The sequence below is a fragment of the Mus pahari genome, chromosome 16, assembly GCF_900095145.1.
Source record: "Mus pahari chromosome 16, PAHARI_EIJ_v1.1, whole genome shotgun sequence".
Lineage (NCBI taxonomy): Eukaryota > Metazoa > Chordata > Mammalia > Rodentia > Muridae > Mus > Mus pahari.
The window spans coordinates 22448599-22470098 of record NC_034605.1 but is presented as its reverse complement, the minus strand read 5'-3'; the positions used below and the strand labels follow the sequence as shown (position 1 = coordinate 22470098).

Here is a 21500-nt window from a genome sequence, read left to right as displayed (position 1 = left end):
GAAAGTGGAGGTGTGCACAAAGTCCCACTCATTACTTGAGGTGCTACCTGCAATTGATAGCTACAGCTTTGTAGAGAGATTATCAGTTTTCTTTATTGATATATTTGGTAGATTAGCCACACTTTAGTGGATGGATACGTACCCAAGAATATATGGACAGTGCATACTGATTCTAATTAGGAAGAAGGAGGAGGAAGAGGAGGAAGAGGAGGAGGAGGAGGAGGAAGAAGAGGAAGAGGAGGAGGAGGAGGAGGAAGAGGAGGAAGAGGAGGAAGAGGAGGAGGAGGAGGTGGAGGAGGAGGAGGAGAACAAGGAGAACAAAAAGAATGAGAAGTTGTCGTCAGTGACTTAGGTGGATATCGAAGGGTGTGGATCTTGGAGAAAATAGGGAAGGGTGAATGTTATCAAAATATACATCATGAAATTCTCAAAGAATTTACAAAACATTATAAAATAATAAAGGATTTATGCACAGGATTGTAAGTTCTTGGGAGGAAATATTAGGAAAGAATGACCTTGTCCTTTAGCAGTTTATGTTTGTAAACAAAACATCAGAAAAGCAGGAGAAGCATTTGCACATGCCATGGTATGCCTGTGAGCATGAGAGAAGCATTTCCCATGGAAAATTCTGGGCTATATACAGTTAAGGTTTGGGCCATTAGAGGGCTCTGCAGGCTTAGTGGACTTCGGTTTTCAGTTCCAAGGACACAGTTGGGCAAGCATTGCTGCTGGGGTGATTTTTTCCCTCAGATAGGATAGGTTGTGCTTCTTACATTTGCAGCAACTGGCCAGGATAAACGCAAGTGTTTTTCTTTCTCATTAAGTGCATTGTAAAAATAGCCATCTGTGGCCATAAACAATCTTTTAAGTGTTGGATGACTCACTTAGCAAAAATCCAAGGCAACGCTGAAAGGATCATTCTGCAGTAATGTAGGGGGAAATCTTTCAGATAATTCTCAGCTTTCCAGTTTTCAATGCATGCAATTACTATTTCATTTCTCATCAAGAATTGGTTACCTTTCCTCCCTTATCCATTCATCTGTACACTGCCCAAAATGTTTTATTACTCAGATTTTGCAATCCATTAGCTTATAGTGTATGTCCCAATATATAGTCTGTTCAATGCATCTAATATTATAAGCACATAACATGTATGTGTCCAAAAATTCTATATGAAACATTTGAAATTAGACTGTTTTCAAGTGGGGCAGTTATAAATGGGCCATCATTACGCAGACTTGGATTGGCTGGACAGCTCCACAAACAGAAGTTGTTAATTCATTGTGGCAGCCAGTTCACCATCACTGATTTGGACCATGTAGACTTTCAACTAATCAAAATAGTAATTCTCAGAGTGAGGACCCAACACAAGGGAGTGCTGTAGATATGTTAAAGTGGCACACAAGCTGCTTGTAGCTGCAGAAGGACAAGCAACTGAGGAAATTGTTAAAGGACTGCAGAAAAGACAGTTTTTGCCTATTTAAAATACAACTAGATTTTCCCCCCACTCAATATCCCAAAATGACAAACAAAAATCTAAGTCCCATTTCACTTATCTGCACATCTTGGTGTGAAACCAGGAACATTTGGTGAATTAGAAACATTGGATTTCACACTCTGTGATCCAGCTATTGGAGGCTGTGTACCTCTCAGGTAAAAAAAAAAAGTGACACAACACATCACAGACAAAATAAATAACAAACAAATGAGCAAAGCTAGAACTTCTCTTCTTTCTTCCTTTTAAATGAAAAGTAAACAGATTAGATGACAAGGAACGTCCCCTACCACCAATGGACTGCCATGTGTCTCTGGCGGGTAGTAATTGCCAATTCAGCTGACAGACTAACAATGTGGCACATAGTCCATCAGTTACTGCAGGCTCCAGTAGAGTGGTTCCAGGAAGTCCTACACAAAGTTGTACACAGCCCAGGTGAGCAGCTCTTCCTGTAAGCTCTGAGGCTTGCACCCTGAATTCCCTATCTTTCCTCTAGCTCATTGTTTTCTGTCTCTTCCACTCAACAGTAGCCAGGAGACTTAAGCACTTACAGACTCTCCTGGCATCTGTAATTTTCAAAAGGACCTCTTTCTCCCTCTCCCCACCATGAGGGTCCTTGTAACCGAGCCAGAAAACTTCAAATAAAAACACTTACAAAGAATACTTGTGGACCTCATCTTTGTTTCAGACTTGCTCTGTGTGCCACCTTCCTGCCACTTAAGTAGTCTCATCTCCTTTACAGGTGTCCTTAGCTAAGTACACAGGCTTCTAGAGGACTAAAGTCCCTACTTGTGATGGAACTCGGAGGATGCTATTCATGGACACAGGTTAAAGCAACTGAACAAGGACAAGTCAAGCTAAAATACCTTCAGTGCAAATGTTAATGTGGAAATAAAACTGGAAAAATCATTCTGGCTCGTAGAAAAGGTACAGACTGATAAAATCTACAAATTAAAATTTAGCTAAGAGTCAGGCGTTACTACATCCAACTGTTATGATAGTCATGTTCAGTGCTTTTGCAAAGACAATATTGTGACAGAAAAATGACCAGGGAACTGAAGTTGCTACATTAAGACTGCATAACTACACAACTTGAATTTTAAAATATGAAACTGATAAACCCCATAAAAAATGGGGTACAGAGCTAAACAAAGAGTTCTCACCTAAGGAATACCGAATGGCTGAGAAACACCTGAAAAAATGTTCAACATCCTTAGTCATCAGGGAAATGCAAATCAAAACAACCCTGAGATTCCACCTCACACCAGTCAGAATGGCTAAGACAAAAAACTCAGGTGACAGCAGATGATGGCAAGGATGTGGAGAAAGAGGAACACTCCTCAATTGCTGGTGGGATTGCAAGCTTGTACAACCACTCTGGAAATCAGTCTGGCAGTTCCTCAGAAAATTGGACATAGTACTACCAGAAGATTCAGCAATACCTCTCCTGGGCATATATGCAGAAGATCTTCCAACTGGTAATAAGAACACATGCTCCACTATGTTCATAGCCAGAAGCTGGAAAGAAACCAGATGTCCCTCAACAGAGGAATGGATACAGAAAATGTGGTACATTTACACAATGGAGTACTACTCAGCTATTAAAAACAATGAATTTATGAAATTCCTCGGCAAATGGATGGATCTGGAGGATATCATCCTGAGTGAGGTAACCCAATCACAAAAGAACTCGCATGATATGCACTCACTGATAAGTGGATATTAGCCCAGAAACTTAGAATACCCAAGATACAATTTGCAAATCACATGAAACTCAAGAAGAAGGAAGACCAAAGTGCTGATACTTTGATCCTTCTCAGAAGGAGGAACAAAACACCCATGGATGGAGCTACAGAGATGGAAGGGTGGACCATCCAGAGACTGCCCCACCCAGGCATCCATTCCATAATCAGCCACCAAACACTATTGCATATGTCAGCAAGATTTTGCTGACAGGACCCTGACATAGCTGTCTCTTGTGAGGCTATGCCAGTGCCTGGCAAACACAGAAGTGGATGCTCACAGTCACAGGGCCCCCAAAGGAGGAGCTAGAGAAAGTACCCAAGGAGCTGAAGGGGTCTGCAACCCTATAGGAGGAAAAACAATATGAACTAGTCGGCCATCATTGGGAATAGAGGCCCCTTGGTCTTGTAAACTTTATATGCCCCAGTACAGGGAAACACCAGTGCCAGGAAGCAGGAGTGGGTGGGTAGGGGAGCAGGGCGGGGGGGGGGGGTATAGGGGACTTTTGGGGTAGCATTTGAAATATAAATGAAGAAAATATCTAATAATAAATTGTTAAAAAAGAAAGATAAATAAACACTTAAGTCATGCCAAAAAAAAAAAAAAGAAATGATAAATCCTCAAGAGGGTGGTAGAAAAATTGAAAGAAAACAGGTCAGAGTCCACTCAAGGTTATGTCAGTGTTAGGATGACAGCAACTCCTATTCATTTTATAGTTTTCAATATACCTTCTCATATATATATATATATATATATATATATATATATATAATCAATAAATGTTAGAATTTTCAAATCCTATACATCTTGCATTTAATAATCCTTTGATTATACAAAGTAATAGAGCAAGCACAAGTGACAAAGTTTTATTAATGGCTCAGATATCTAGTACTTTCTCTACAGCTGACCGGAGAGTCCCTCCCACCATGGCATTTTGATAAGTCACCCCAGCTCCCCTGAGCACTCACCTGGGAAGGTGTTGTTACATTGATTTCTGGTACAAAGTTGTCCTCAAAGAAATTGATGATGTTCTCCTGCTTCAGTTCCTTTGTTGGGGTGACTTTAGGCAGAGGTGGGACAGGAGGCCCTTTCCTTGTCTAGGAAGCATCAAATACAAACATGGTAGCCTTTGAGGACGTGTCAGATGAGCACAGCTATGTAAGCAGACTGACATCTATCTGAAACTGATCTATACAGAGGTGTAAACATACTTGATTCAAGTTAAGAATGCTGTCCACTTGGGTGCCTCTCTGAACACTGACAGGCAGTGATCTAATTGGAAGAAGTCAGGTCATGAGATGAGAGTCCATTCATCTCATGATGTCACCTGGAGGCCATTCTTCTCTCAGCCCAACTACCAGTGATTTCTCTCATAAGAAAAAAAATGGAATTTCAAAACAAAAATCAAGCCAGTTGGTTTTGTTTTGTTTTGTTGTTTTTTAGGTGTTTTATTTGTTTGTTTGTTTCCCCCAATTGAATCAAGAAATCAACCAGACACAGCTTCCACTTCACTTTCTACTCCAGGATTTTGAAACTTTTGAATCTACCTCACATATCTTCTTACAACTTTGCAGCTTTAGCCATAGACATGAAAGCTTATACTGGACCATGAATATTAAATGTAGCTACAGAAATGTGTTCACACAGTGCAGGGAAATAAAGAGCGGTGTTTTTTTTGTTTGTTTGTTTTGTTTTTCTCTCTTTAGTTCCCTTTGCCTGGTCCTTATAATTTCTTTAAACTTGTCCAAGGCTGGTTATAATGCAGGTGATGGGATACCTCATAATACCCTAGTTCTGGGCAGTCATTGACTCCAGTGGAGCACTGGAAAGGAAGTTCAGTTCAGGAGGAATGTAGAATGAATGGAGCTTTGTAGATATGATTTTTCTTATTCAAAGGTAATAGCTGCTCAGAGCATGGGGCAACCCAGGCAAAGGCTCCATCACTAAGTAGACTCCCCCAGCCTCTGAAAGGCAGGAGACTAGGAGCAAGAGAAGGTAAAGATGAATATAGTTCAGCAGAAGAAGGTGGGGATGGGGCTAGAAAAACCCAAAGGAATCAAACACTGAGTACAGGAGCAAACACAAAAATTAAATAGCAGAGCAGACTGACTCCACAACGGCCATAATAATATCCACTGTCTCATGCCTTAGTCTCTCCATAGAAACTTTCTATAGCGCTTGGTCACCACAGGAGGATCCCAGACAAAGTCACCTCCCCATGAGTTCTCCCATACCCCTGGTGTATGCATCATACCTGTGAAGGTGATCTGGGTCGCACTGGGGCCGGAGATGCAGGTGCTAATGTGTGGTTGGGACTAGCCGTGGGGCTGGGCAAGGGAGAAGGCTCCTCTGGGGGCGATGGTGTCTTTGCAATGCGAAGAGGACCCGAGTCACTGGATAGACAAAGAGGATGGAACAAGAAGCCTTCTGAGAGGCAGGCTTCCTAAAACCCAAGGTTCTTTAGCCCAGAGAAATCCTGAAGCTTAATCTCGCTGTTATTTCACCCCTCACTTCCAGCTTAATTCTAATTGTTAGTCATAGTAATGGATGTTGGTAACTGGCAGCATGTATTGCTCCCTGTGAACCAGAGCCAACCACGCATGGTCTCTCTGTTTCACGGCAGCATGCAATATTGACCCCACTTTAGGTATGTAAAGAGTGGAGTGGAAATAGGTTGAAAACAAAGAAAAAAAAAAAAAGACACTCGGTGTTTTACTACATTTGCATTTAGATCTTAGTATAAAAGTCTTGTTCTCTCTACATGGCAAACAAGCTACTCCACACCCACATAAGGAGTAGTAAGAAAACAAGCTTCAGGGTTGATATATAGCAGAGTCATGCCATGCCACAGTCTATAGAAAGTTACCAAGAAAGCTACGACTTTTAATTTCAAAGGCATCTTGGGAGAGAGTTAATAAATCATTTTGAGGGGTACTTTTTGAATTATGTTTGGAGCATTACCAAATACTTCTTTTTACACTTTATGAAACAATGACTAACAGACACCTTCAGTGTGCCAGCAGACCACACGACAGGTGAGATTCCACAACTTCCTAAGAACCACCATGTTCTAGGCACCTTGCCAGACACTTGGGAACAGCTTAACATGATGACTAAGATGGCACATCCTACTCTCTAAGAACATCTAAAGACAACAGCAGAAGGGACAGAGTCTGTGACCTAAATAAGAGTGCAGACACAGCAGCATGAGCTACGCACCCAGGAGCTAAGGGAGCCGCGTTCTCTTAGAAACACTGAACATGATTGGGGCTCTGGTCCAGCAATCATGACCTCTGACTAAAACAGTCCAGTCTATGATCTAGTCTAGAGATTGCCCACAGAGCTAACTCACCACCTCGCTCTGCAGAGGAAGGTTTTTAAAAGGAATAAAAATAAGAGACATTTGTTAAGTGGCTGTAACACTATTTCTTGCGTTAGCTGATTATGAAACTGATATTTCCAAATGCTTCTGTTGACTTCATTCCCATGTTTGGGAGCCACTCTTAACATGCCTTACTTTTATAATATCCCAAAAGCAGTTTGATATTCTTATTCTTTTCTTAGTCCTAGCTCAATAATGTAAAAAACAATGTTGAAGCCTTAATTCTGTTTTTTTCTTGGATTCTTTTAGGTCATGTCCCTCCCTTTCTTTTAGGTCATGTCCCTCTCTTGGAGAGAAAATATACGCTTGTTCCTCGGGCAGCTATAGCAGGGTTTATAGTCATGGGCACTCTAAGAAGCAATGCATGATCAAAATAATAATCTTCAGACACTGACATATGGAGAGGTTGCAAACTACATGTCAATGGATGATTCTGTACATACATTCCTACGAGTGTTTATAATGACTGGAAGAAAAACTTCAAGTGTAGAGTCTCAGAACAGAACATCACCTTAGAAATAATTTCATTCCATTGAGCCTTACTTTTCCTATAGATGTTCAAATGGGTTCTTTAACTACTAAAGGTATTGGGCTTCAATAAGGAAAACAAAGCAAATTGATCACAGAGGCATGTAACTGAAGCCTGGAGCTTCCCACTGCTTGCTGGATGAGATCAAACAGATTTTAAAATCATAGGAGAAAGTGGCCACGCAGTCAAAGCAAAGGAAACAGCTCAGCTGAGCCACCGGGCCCTCATTCTCTTACTGACTCATTCATAACAACATGCAGTGGGGTGATAACAAAGCGGTGTTGCAGGGCAAATGGCAAGGCACTGGTGGAGATAAGGTGGATGGTGAGATTTCTTCCACTTCTCTCCTCTCTCCAGTAGCTAAGAATCAGTACACATGTGGAGGGTTCTTTTTTCTGTTGCCCATAAAGTAACAAGTAGAAACGATGACTGCTCTGCACTGTTGCTCTCTGGTCCCACGTACATCAGAAAGGCAGCTACTTACTTGGGCTGTGATCAGTAGCATCTGGAGGTGAGTGAAGGCAAAAAGGAAATGTAAGAGCTGAAAATCTAAGATTGGGATCCCTCTTCAGGTGGAAGGGCTCCTTTTAGATTTTTAGATTTTTTTTTTTTACACGGTGAGTAGAACAGTATAATGTGGTCTCCGGGCTCCAGAAAGTTCAACACATAGCCCATCACTTGCACATGCAGCGAGGAGGACCAGTGGCCTACCTGGGAGCTCCTTGAATGCTGAAGGCCTTGTCAGCATGCTGATCACCGAGTTTCGTCATCACTTCATAGAGCTTGTGGCAAAGCTAAGGGGACAGAGGTCTGTTAACCACAGGACATCCTAGTGGCCACCCATGCTATTCTCCCCAAGGATGAACGTGTTTAATGAGAAGCTACAAATCTTCTGAGAATTAGATTGGTCTCAGACTACTTGAAATTCCACATACCAAATTTAAAATCTACACCTAAGCTGAAATAACTTTATTTAGTGAATAATTTAGTGGGAAAAAAAAACCTGCTAAATCAATCAAATATGCATTCAATAGTACATGAAGCAGAAATGACAAGTTGATTATTATTTATTCTATTAAAAATAGTCCTATGGCTGTCCTGATGAAATAAGAAGACACTAGAGAAGACCGTGGCTCCTGCTTATGTAAATAATTTGAGAGCAGTTTTCTCACTAATTTAGAACATTACTGGAAATTCCAATTTTTCAACCAACACAGGAGGAAACAAAAAAGTGCAGTTGTGGTAAAATCTTCCAAAACAGTGCAAACAGTGCAGAGAGTAGTAACACAGTACTACAGTATCCATGTATGTACAGGGGTAAACGAGTTGGTAATTCTATGCAATGCCCTGTGCTTCCTTTCCATTGCCTTCCATAACAGCAACAGTCGCCATTACTCACCACTGCGATTTCCTTATGAAACTTGGCCTCAAGGCTGGAGACATTTTTGAAAGTATTGACGTAAAAGCCAACTCGACTACCAAGGGGAAACACAATGAAAGAGAGACCTGTTAGCAAAAGTGGTTTTTAATTGCAATGAAATAAATAAAGACTATGGGTCCAATATATAACTCTGAAAAATATTGAATTAAATAGCATCTTAGAGTAAACATGACTGTTCTCAGCTGTTGAGCACACAAGCTGCTTATTGGCAACATCTCAAACACATTTGTAAGGGGAAGTTATAGGGAGGGCACTAGGACATCCATCCATCTTTATTTCAGTTCCCTAAGAGTAAGCACAAAAGCCAAACAGAGATTTAGCCTGCTACCGTCAGGATGATTTTTTTCTCCAAAGGAAGAGTATCTGAACATTATGTTACTTTATTCTTTTTCATTTAATTGGGTAACAACAGCTTTAATTCATTTGTTTCAATGGCATTCTGAAAAATAACTGGAGTCCTAATTATTTATCTATATCTTAACTCTCAATAAAAAACTACCCAGCTATACCACTCTTGGGAATATACTCAAAAGATGTTCCACCATGCCACAGGGGCATGCATTCCACTCTGTTCTTAGGGGCCTTATTTGTGATAGCCAGAAGCTGGAAACAACCCCGATGTCCCAAGAAAGAAGAATGGACCCAGAAAATGTGGTTCATTTACACAATGGAATACTACTCAGCTATTAAGATGGAGGACATCCTGACTTTTGCAAGCAAATAGATGGAACTAGAAAATATAATCCTGAGTGAGATAACTCAGACCCAAAAGGATGTGCATGGTATGTACTCACTAATAAAGAGATATCAGGCAAAAAAAAAAAAAAAGTACAGAATACCCAAGATACTGTCCACAGAACTCAAAAAGGTCAACAAGCTGAAGTGCCCAAGTGAGGATGCCTCAGTCCCACTTGGGAGAGAGAAGAAAGCAATCACAAGTGGGGAGAGAGGGAGGGACCTGGGAAAGTGGAGGGGGGGTGAGAGTGAGGGGAGGGTGGAACATGATCTGGTATTGGGTGAAGGAAAAGGACTGAAATTCTGAGAGCCAGCAGAAAAAAATGGAAACAGGCAACCTCAGGAAATAAGGAGTTGGGGGACCCTCCAGAATGCACCAGAGACCTGGCAGATAAGAGATTCTTAGGAATCAAAGGGACCTTAGCTGAAACACCCAACAGTAGGGAGAGGGAACTTACAGAGCCCACCTCCATCAGGAAGACTTCAAGTGAGGGATGGGGTTGCCATCCCACGGTCACATCTCTGATACATAATTGTTCCTGTCTGAAAGAATTACAGGGATGGAAATGGAGAGGAGCCTGAGGAAAAGGAAGTCCAGTGACAGGCCCCAAGTGGGATCCAGCTCAAGGGAAGGTCCCAAAGCCTGACACTATTACTGAGGCTGTGGAGCACTCACAAGAAGGGACATGACTGCCTTCCAAAAGACCCAACAAGCAGCTGAAAGAGTCAGATGCAGATATTTGCACCCAACCAATGGACAGAAGTGGCTGACCTCTGTTGTTGAATTAGGGAAGGCTGAAAGAAGCTGAGGAGAACCAGCAGTCTCAATTAATCTGAACCCCCGAGATCTCTCAAACACTGGATCTCCACCAAACAGACTGTATGTGTGCTGATATGAAGCCCCCAACACAATACAGTAGAGGACTTCTGGGTCTGTGTTCATTCAGAAACCCTCAAGAGACTGGAAGCCTCAGGGAGTTTAGAGGTCAGGTGGAGTGGGAGATGGGGGTAACCACGTGGAGACAGGGGAATGGGGAGGAGCTGTGGGATGTGGAACAGTCAGAGGGTGGATGGGGGGGCGGGGAATGGAATATGGATTGTGAAAAATAAATTAATTTAAAAAAAAACTAAGTAAGGTCTTAGGCAACAGGAAACTTAATGATCGTCTCTTGCTTAAGCTGAGCCTTGCAGTGCACAGGATTCCAATGAGAGGAAACAGAGAAAACGCCAGGGTTAGTGGAACCAGGAGTCAACGAGTTGCTTTTATTTCTTTCTTCATTTAATGCACACCAAAAGTAAATGGGGATTAACTGTCTAGGTTTATGCAATTCACAGGTAGAGAAAACCAATATTTAAACCCCCAAAGAGAGAAATATAATCTTAAAACATCATAGAATACTTCACAAGAAATTTTTAACCATGACTTCTGTTACTTCCATATCAACAAGTTCTGCTTAAATTAGGTGCTTTTAAATTTTAACTAAAGTGGGAAAAACTTGGAGCCAAATATAAGAACTCTGAAATGAAGTGATAATTAAATGGTCTGTCCCATAAATGAGACACCATTCTCCTGTGGCGTATCTTGTACCTTAAATCCCTGCTGCAGTACAGTTGTTTCCCCTACCCACAGTAACCCCGCGACCTGGACTGCACACATTTTTATTATAACTGATTTCAAATCATATACTTTACATGTACATGAGTGCTGATGGTTCGTTATGTCCATGGTTCTGTGTACTGTAGTTCAACCACCCATGGGTCAAAACCATCAGAAAACAAAAGGCACCTGCGCTGAAGAGGGAGACAGTGTCCTCTCGCCATCTTCTTTGAGCTGTTTACAACAAAACAGCTATTTGCAGAATGTTGTCTTCTAAGTAATCTAGAGATGATTGAAAGCGCCTGGGAAGATGTGAGGAGGTGACACACAAATACTATGTCACTTTATTTTACATAGTTTTGCTTCCTTTAGGGACTCTGAAAACTGATTATCCACAGATACATGTGACAAATATACTTATTTACATATGGACATATACTTATGCATACAGGAATGCAGTTATAAAAATTCTGGCATCGAATCTTTGAGAAATAGTAAGAACAAAATCAGGGGCTTAATTAATGAGCATTAATTAATTAATGTATATATATATATATATATATATATATATATATATATATATATATACATACACACCAAATGGATATGGAGCACTAACAGCTAAAAGAGCCCAGCTGCAAACATCTGCTTGAGAGGACACATAGGCTTGCCAAGAGGGTGGGACAAATTTAACTTGAAGATGGCTACAGAAGTCATTAAAGTTGATTTGTGAGAGCTTCCTTTACTTGCCTTTTGCTTTGATAAAAACACCATGACAAGGACAAGAATCAGTTTATTTTGGCTAATAATTCCAGCGTGATAAGAATCCATAATGTTGGAGACAGCGTGGCAGTAGCAACAGTAATCTGTGAGACCACATCTTAAACAGCAAACATGAAACAGAGAAACTGGCTGTGAGAGACCTTATGCTCTTGTAAACCATCCTTGTGACATTCTTCCTCTAGCAAGGCCTCACACTTAAACCTCTCTAAACAGCACTATCTACTCTGGACCAAATGCTCAAATGATGAACACTATGAGGGATATTTTTCATTCAAACATGACAGTGAGTTTTGTTTTGAGTTTCCCTTTTACTATAATAAAATTCCAGAGAAGAGCAATAAATTCATTTTATGCCTTGATTAATATTTTCCTAGATTTCTTGTATGCAAATTCTAGTATAAAGTTTTGATAAGAAAGCTTTGATGATCCCTGTCAAACTGTTTCTATTGGCTGAGTCATTTTCCTTCTTAATTTTGAATATCATCTTATATATAACTTCCATAAATTTGACAGTAACAATATTACATCCATCAAGTTAAAATTTATGATTCCTTTAGTTAAAGATAAACATTTTTCATGTATTCATTTCCCTATTGTCTTCAGGTAGGCATATTTTTAGAGTATTTTTACTATCCATTGGTAAAGGCTATTACATTAAATATATTAAATCATTAATCTAATTACCCTAAAAGAAAAACTAGTAAGTATTTGGGATGTTTGGTATGAAAATTTCAAGTTTATAGATGTTAGAAGCAGTTGGGAGATGAGCCTCTAGGTATGTCTTCAGGGGATTATTTTGATTATGTTAATTGAGGTAAGAAGACCTACCCATTGTGGGTGACACCATTCCCTAAGCAGGAAATCCTGACGTGTGTAAGAGTTGAAAGAATAAGCTGAGTACTGGTATGCATACAGCTGGTGCTAACTTCTCTAGGCTGTGGATGTAGTATGACCTGCTCCCTCAAGCTTCTGACATGGACTTCACTGCCAAATAAACCTTTTCACTTTAAGTTGCTTTTGCCATGGTTTGTATTATAGTAATAGCAACTAAGACACTGCATTTTCATGTTTGATTTTCGTTTCTCTGTCACATCATTTGTTATATCAGTTTTTATAGAAAGAAATAATTGCTGCATTTCTAGAAGGGGACACTATATTTTAAATAACTAAATAAGCAGGTGTGCTTTCATAAGATTTTGTTTCATTTTTTGAGTTTAGAAATGAAGTAGCATGACTTAATTTAGGAAAAAATGGTCATAGTGGTGATACAACCTATCCTAGAGACGTTTTCTACAATATGAGAAAGCAGGGACTGTTTCCAAAAGGGGCCTTTGACGTGTTCACAACTGCATTCCTGACTCTGCATATGGCACCTAGGACACAGAAGGTACACAGTGACTGTTATGTGAGTAAGTGAAAAAGTAAATAGACAAATGAAAGAGCCACTGGAAGGGTTCAGTCCGATGGGCCTTGTCTTACAAAATGCTAATGTGGAGAGTAGAGAAATACACATGTACAAAGTATGAGGCTCTGGGAGCTGGTGTTTCGTAGAAGGCTTATTTCACAAGTTCTTCATCTATAAAGGATTTTGATACTTTACCAGTTCATGGCATCAGCAGGACCTTTCTGACTAGCTGTTAAGAACCTTTTTAAAGTCAGCCATCTTGATGACATCACCATCACCATGTTGGCATCACTGAGACATATTTTGTTCTCAGAAATTATGGAAATAATTGGAAGCTGAATATATGGTTTATGCAGGCTCATATATACACTGTTACCTCCATAAACCAAGGAAATTCTGCATGTCAGGTGGAGGGGGCCACTACCTCCTGTGCTTCTACCTCCTCACCTGTCAGGGAGATGGGGTGGAGAATGTGGAGTCTTCCAATTTTCCCTCAGATGCTGAGTCTTATCACACCCACGCTACTAAATATTAAGCCTCTTCATATGACAGCTACAACCCTAGTTCTACTCTGTGTTAGAGTGGGCCTCAGGGGTTTATTTACTTTTTCACTCAGTCCTAACAGGAACACAACAGAACTCTCCACTCTTGTGACTATCAACCTAAAAATTAAGTACTCATACCATGGCCAAAGCATCTTGTCTATTCCTGTCATTCCACATCTGTGCCAGATCCTGACTCTTGACATCATTCTCATGGCTCCGTCTGGGAATTGGAGCAACCCACTGTCTCATATCCAACTTATCCCAGGAAAAATACCTTACTTCATTTGCAAGCATCCATGACTCTACTTTTAAGACTTGTGTAAAATTGATGACTTTTTGGGTTTTTGTAAACTTTTTAAATTCATTTTCTCATATAATATATTTTAATCATGTTTTCTCCTACCCCAATATCTCTGAAATCATCCCCACCACGTCTACCCAATCTCATGTTCTTTCTCTCTCTTCTCTTTCTATTTTTAAAACAAACAAAACACAAGCAAAACAAAAAATGGAGAAGAGACTGAGGGAAAGGAAGTCCAGGGATCAGCACGAATTGGGTTTCAGCTCAAGGGGAGGCCCCAAGGCCTGACAGTATTACTGATGCTATGGTGAGCTTACAGACAGGAGCCTAGCATGGCTGCCCTCTGAAAGGCCCAACAAGCAACTGAAAGAGACAGATGCAGATACTTACACCCAACCAAAGGACAGATGCCAGGGACCCCTGTGGTTGAATTAGGGAAAGGGTGGAAGAGGCTGAGGAGGAGGGCAACCCCATAGGAAGACCAGCAGTCTCAATAAACCTGGATCCCCAAGGTCTCTCAGACACTGAGCCACCAACCAGGCAGCATACACCAGCTGATATGAGGCCACCAACACACATACAGCAGAGGACTACATGGTCTAGCCTCAGCAAGAGAAGATAAATCTAACCCTGGAAGGACATGAGGCCCCAGGGAATGAGAAGGCCTGGTGGGGTGGGGATGTGGGGACATGCTCTTGGTGATGGAAGAGGAGGAATGGAATGAGGAAATGTCAATGGGCAGATGGGAGGGAGATAATGATTAGACTGTAAAAAAAGGATTAAAGATTTTATATATATATATATATATATATATATATATATATATATATATATATATAAAATTCTGATATATATAATTAAAGGCACACACTTACAACTTACATCCTTCAGCAACTAAAGTAGTAATCATAGAATATGTAATGGTATGTTGGTATGAATTTTTCAGACCTGTGAAAAGTTAGATACATATATACACATGCATATATATGGTATATAAATATATGAATATATATTTTATTATATATGTATTTTTCTAACATATATATGCATACATGCATACATACATAAACGAAATAAACTTGGTGGTTTGAATTGTCATAATATACATATAGGTTTATAGTTTTTTTAAATACTGAAAAACTATGATAAACATTCCTCTTTATCAGAAATAAATAAATAAAAATAAACTCCCCACAAAACCACAAAAACAGAAATTAAAATAAATAAACATAAGACAATTAAGACAAAAAGAAATGTCCAAACAAAACAAAATGAAACAAAAAGTCTACAAAATACCATTGAATTTGTTTTGTGTTTCCCAACTACTTACTCCTAGGCCTGAGGCCTGCCCTTAAATGTGATTTATATCTAGTGGGACTCTTGGAGAAAACTACTATCTTTCCTTTGCTAGTAAGTTTGCAGATAGCTTTTTGGTTAGGGTCAGGAGCCCTTTTCCTGCCCCTTCTCAGTGCTGGGATGCCATCTCTCTTGAGCCTATGCGGATGCTATGACTGCTCCCATAGTTCCTGTGAGTTCATATGTACATCAGTCCTGTTGTGTCTCGAAGACACTGTTTGCTCGGAGTTGTCCATCCCCTCTGGCTTTTGCAATCCATATGACTCTATCCTATATAGATCTCTGAGCCTTACGAGGAGGAAGACTTTGATGAAGACATTGTGTCTATGACCAGGTCCACCAAACTCTCTCACCCTGCACGTTAGATCACTATTTCCTTATGCCAGGCAACAGACTCTACTAGGTCCTGTCTATTTCAAGCCAGAATCATGTAAAACAGCCCTCGGGCCTGTCTGACTAACCCTATCAACATCCTCATACTGATCCTATCCACCCCTCATCCCACACATTCTCTGGCTAAATAATTGCCCCCCACCCTGGTTCCAACCATCACCCCACCCCCACCCCCACTGACACTGCCATCTTCTGAAAGCAACAAGAGTTGTGTTCCAATGCGTTCTCTTGCTCTATCTGTTCTCTATATCTGCTGCATGATATCAATATGCCCAACCTAATATCAATTATTTTCAAACCAGAGATGTCCACTGTGCTGTCCTCATGTCCCACAAGGTCACCAGTACCTGCCATGGAACCCCGGGTCCCTCCACCCATTGAGCCCTCTCTGGAAGTTCAGGCAAGGTAGAATAACCTTAATTCTCATGCATTTGGTCTTCCTACTGCAATGGGGACTCCTGGAATGCATTCAGCATTGGAGTGTTCTTGTGACTCTGCCTTCTTTCAGGGCCCTGATAGAGCTGTCATTATTTCCTTTTAGGCTTTTCTGCAGGGTTTCCTGACACTGCCCACTGCTTCATATTGCCACTCAGACATCTGGGTGTTGATACCACCCATAGTTAGTGTTTCTTTCCCTTCTTTTTTAGTTACAGACTTCATTACTTAATAAACTCCTTAATGCATCTTCAAACTTGTCACACATGAGATGGAACTCCATACATTTCCAACCCTTCATTTCCGTTATGTGCTAAGTCCTCATCTCCAAAGTTACCCTGGTCACCCAGCAATGTCAGTCTCAATTATGTCATTTTTGTGTGACATTTTACTTTTGTTTCGTCCATGTAGGCTGTAAGAAAACAAAACAATCAGTATAAAGTCTATAGCATGTTAAAGAAGCTAGACACACAGTGGGTGGCCAATACATATTTGACAAATATGTGAATGTAACCCCTAGTCTCTGTCCTGCTGTCTCCCCACACTTCCCTCCTTTGAATTTTCTTTTCAATCAGTGTCATGCCATATCACATTAATGAGCTTCCAAGAACCAGTGCTGGAGAAATGTCTCCGCGGCTAAGAGCACTAGCTGCTCTGCCAGAAGTCCTGAGTTTAGTTCACACCACTCACATGGCGGCTCACAGCCACCCGAAACTCCCCCCAGTTCCAGGGCACTTGGCACTTTCTTCGAGTTTCATGGGTATGAGGCATACATGTGATACCCAGAAATATATTTAGGCAAAATACCCATACACGTAAAGTAAGACAAGAAATTCAAAATTAAAGAAGTTCCACGAACCAAAAAAACTCTCCAATGCCCACACCCTTACTTGTGCTCTCATTAGCTTAGAATATTTGTTCACTAAATACTGACTTCAAAATTTCAACTTAAACATTCCCTATGGATTCTCCTTCTTTATAGTAATTTTATCACCATCGTCTATGAATCACAAATTTGGTTAAAATATAAATATAGGTAGGAGGTAGAATGTCACAATCTGCAGTGTAAATGAGCATCTACGTTCAAGCTCCAGCAACTCCCCGCAGCTTAGAAAATAAATAATGCTTACAGTTTCCACAATCTATACCTTCTTCTCGACAGTGGATTATTTCTTCCAATGTTCATATGTATGTGTACATGTGTGTGTATGTGCATGTGTGCAGGGGCTGACCAGAGGTAGATAGATTCATCACCTCATTCTTTAAGACCAATCTCTCACTGATTGAGAGCAGCTCACTGATTGGCTAGACTGATGGCTGCTGCGCTCCAGGGAGCCATCTGGATCCCTCTGTCTCTGGTCCTCGGGATTCTTGTCGGAGGCATGCCACCCCACCCAGCTCTATTGAGCAATGAAGATCTGACATCGGGTTCTCATGCTTGCTTGGCAAGCACATCACTGATCTACAGTCCCAGAGGTTGGAAGGTAAAAGCAAGGGGATTGGGAATTCAAGATAATCCTTTGCTACAAAGTGGGTAAGTGGACAGCCTGGGCTACATGTGACTCCATCTCAAAGTAAGCAAACTAAAACACGGGACATTTTATAGAGATAATATCCTCAATAATATGCACATCTAAAAATGAGTAATACATATATTTTTTCAAAGCTGACAGAACTGAAGAGAAAAATGGGCCTGAAAATAGTGGCTGTCAAAAATCAGCTTCATTGATAAATTAGAGAGCAAACAGAGAAGAGAGGACCTGATGAACACTTTAGCACACCTGGACACAACAAATAATTTCTGAGTGGCTAAGATGAGTTTGATGCAGGGATTCAAGCATCCATCACTGAGTCCGTGTTCCCTGCTGCATGTCCAATCCTGTGCATTTCCCCATAGGAGACACTGAAGATTAAAAGTGCTCACTGCAATTTCAGGCTTGAGCAATGTAAATGGGAAAAGAACTACGTACTTGTGAAAATCATGAGTGTGTGCAATTTCAGTTAAAGAGGGGCTTAGATACAGGCAGCAGGAAATTAAGCCTGCAGATGTGTTTAATCTCTTTGGGGCCGCCAGCTATTTGGAAGTAGGGGAGAAAAATGACTAAAAGTAACCGCAGCATGTCAAGCAGGGTTATAGTTAAAGGACTGGTGACGTGGAACTGCTAGTGAGGACCAAGGACCATAAGGCATCACTGCTTCCAGAAACTTCACGGCTCTAGCACAGAATAGGGAAAACTGAGTAAACGACATAAATCTCACTCAATACCATGAGAATGATAGAACGCCTGTAAATCAGAGCAGCATTTGATGTCTGAAACAGTGCTATAACTCAGGTTAAAAGATCAAGGAATGAGGTCAGAAGGTAAGATGCGGACTGAGAATACTGGAAAGCCAACTAAGAGCTGCAGGGGACTTGCTGTAAGTTTTATGGCAGGAGAAATTCTCCTAGTGCCTCTGGTTAGAATTTAAAGCCTCTACTTGAGAAACTTCCCAATGTCCAAACAACTACTAGACTCACATGGCTACTTAATTAAAATGAGATACAACAAAATAATTTTCCTCATTCTCCACAGCCATATGTCAAGTACTCAGCAGGCATATGTGGCAAGTGGCTTCCATATTGGCAAACGTAAGTATAGAGCCTCTTCTGAACATGACAGAAACAGCACAGACCCAGAGGAAAGTCACAGACAAGAAAAGTGACCTAAAGTTAAGCCACTTCTCTTAAACGGCTAAAGGGTGCAAACTGGAACAGAAACATGTTTACCTTGACCACAATGATGGTAACTCTTCTTGTAAGTCAACATTGAACTCTTCAAACACTTTCTGTGCTTTCTGAAACTCCTCTTCTGCCTAGAAATGACACATAACACATTCACACACAGGGGAGCCATTTCTGCACATAAGAGCATCACTTCATATTAAAGAGAAAGAGCCTTATGGTATCCTGAGATTTTTTTTTTTTTTTGAGGAGAAATATTTGTTGAGATCCATACCATTTTGTAATTAAATGGGTAATAGGAAGAACTTGAAAGTTGGAAAGCTTGACAAATAAGCTATAATCAAGCTGTGAAAGTCTCGTATGTCATGCTAGGGGATTTAGAAGTTTTTCCCAATGGGATCCACTAAAAGAGGTAAGCAATAGGGAACCTTGTCTAGAGATGCCATGCTGGAAGGTGATTTAGCAGTGATGTATGATAGGAAGGACAAACTAAGCCTGGAATTCAAGGGAGATAGTAGATAGCTGGCCTCATTTAGCTGGCATCTGCAAACTGCTGACATACAAGACTGTGGTGGCCTGAATGAGATGACCTTAGTCTCAGATTACTTGGTCCCCAGTTAGTGATGATCTCTGAGGAGGCTTGGATGGTGTAGGCTTGGCAGAGGATTGGGTAATTTGAAAGCTTAAAGCCTTGCTCAATTTTCTGTTTGATCTCTATGTCTCCTCCTTGTGAATTAAGGTATGCACTCCCAAATTCCTGATCCAATTGCCATCCCTGCCTGCTGCTACAGTTCTACCTGGTGATGGTGATGGACTTATAACCCTGCAAAATGCTAAGCCTCAAGCAAGCCTTTCTTCTACACATTGCCTAGGCACGGTGTTTTTTCACAGCATGTAAAAAGTAACTAAAAATTTCTCTGGGAGTTACAGTGTTGGCATCTCACATGAATCTGTATTTTATCAGTATTTTCTGAACATATAGAAAGAAGTGCAGAAACACTCCTTGGATTCTTTGGTCTTGCAACGCTGCAAGAGGCTCAAAGTTATTCTGGTCACAATGTGTCAGTAAGGCTCACTGCTGTGATCTCACTTCTAATAACAAAGAAGAAAACGTATTTTTTAATTAAAGTGGCTTATGAAACTACCATTTAGCTTGAATTCTGTCCTGATTGAAGTCTTTCTTTCAAAGGGGACCATCTAATTTTTAAAAACAGGGCTGCTGCATGCCTTAAGATTCAGAGAGTGATGTCACCCACTGCATCCATCCCTACCTTAGAGATCCGACTCTCATCCTTCCGTTTGGAACTCTGCAGAGCCTCCAGGTGATGGCGAGCACTATCATAATCCACGAGCTTCCTGCTGCGCTTGGCGATTCGATTCTGCCAACATGGAAAACACATGAACTGGAGAGGTGATGTCAGCCTCTGAGTGCCACAAGTCAAAGGTCAATGCTTTCTGTGATGAAGGTAGCTGAGGATTGTAAAAGAATTGTTGTACTTATGGATGTACATACGCGCCTGGTGAGCACAGTTAAAGAACGATCTACGATAGTCCCTTCTTTCCTTCTAGCATGAGGCCTTCTGAGATTGAACTCACAGGGGTTATCAGGCTTGGTAGCAAGCACCGCACCCTGCTGAGCCATTTTACTGGCATGGAAGGTGAAGATTTTAGCAGGATGTAGAGGTGAGCAGATATAAGAGTAGGTAGAAGATAGCTAGAAATCAAGAGAAAGCGTCTAGACCATTGTGCTTTAAACAGTGCCTGTTCTGATACTAATGAGGCCAATCATGAATTGCTAACAGCATGTTTCCATCAAAGACCCAGAAAATACTGGAGTTGCTTTAGGGGAGCAGACAAACTGCACTATTAGAATCTACTCTTATTCCTAATGTGTTGTAGTCTGCAGATAGAAAGCTATACTAGGTTTTGCTTATGACTATAATAGCAGTTTATGATTATAATATGATTATAGTAACAGTTCCCTAAGACAGATTTACTGCCTGAGAAATCTCTTCTCAGTATATCATGGTCCCCAATGTATTTGAATCTGTAGAGCTAATGTATCGCTTTGAAAATGCTGGTGTTCAGAACACAGGGACACTGCTAGCTTATTCCCGTGGCCACCTCATTAAGGAATTTTCACAGCCTTGGTCCAGAAATCACAGACCACTAGGTATTGGCCAAGGTTTTGATCAGGACTGAACTTTGATCAACCAGGACCATCTTCATTTGCATGACCCCTACTTGCATTGGGATCATGTAGATAGTAATTATGTGCACAGTAGCTCACATTTAAGTACCCAGAAATGAGAAGCAGCCAACATGGGCTCTTCTCCTTTTTCCAGGAAGCTGCCCCAAAATAAGCTCATTATTCTAACCATATAAGGACTATTTCAGGACCGAGATCTCTACAAGCTCAAGCAGCCACTCTTCCAGCCCTTGCAAAAATCAAGAAATCCGAGTATGGAATGTTAATGGTTCCTATGCACTAAACTTACATTGGCCTTACACTGACTGTCTTCTAACTTTAGCTTGTATTTGTATCCTATCTAGGTGTTTCTCTCAAGATTGAATAGACACACACACCATGCACACACACACACACACACACACACACACACACACACACACACGGGGG

General features: G+C 40.8%; 1 protein-coding gene across 1 annotated transcript in view; it reads right to left on the bottom strand.

Annotated features, from left to right (window-relative positions):
- Amph (amphiphysin) overlaps positions 1–21500 on the bottom strand; it is a 191289-nt gene that overhangs the window by 48004 nt on the left and 121785 nt on the right. Inside the window, exons 6-11 of the mRNA XM_021215366.2 lie at positions 20134–20241; positions 18908–18993; positions 8549–8624; positions 7861–7943; positions 5493–5631; positions 4207–4335 (exon numbers count right to left, since the gene is read on the bottom strand). Coding sequence (XP_021071025.1) covers positions 4207–4335; positions 5493–5631; positions 7861–7943; positions 8549–8624; positions 18908–18993; positions 20134–20241 — 621 coding nt within the window. The remainder of the gene's footprint in view (positions 1–4206; positions 4336–5492; positions 5632–7860; positions 7944–8548; positions 8625–18907; positions 18994–20133; positions 20242–21500) is intronic.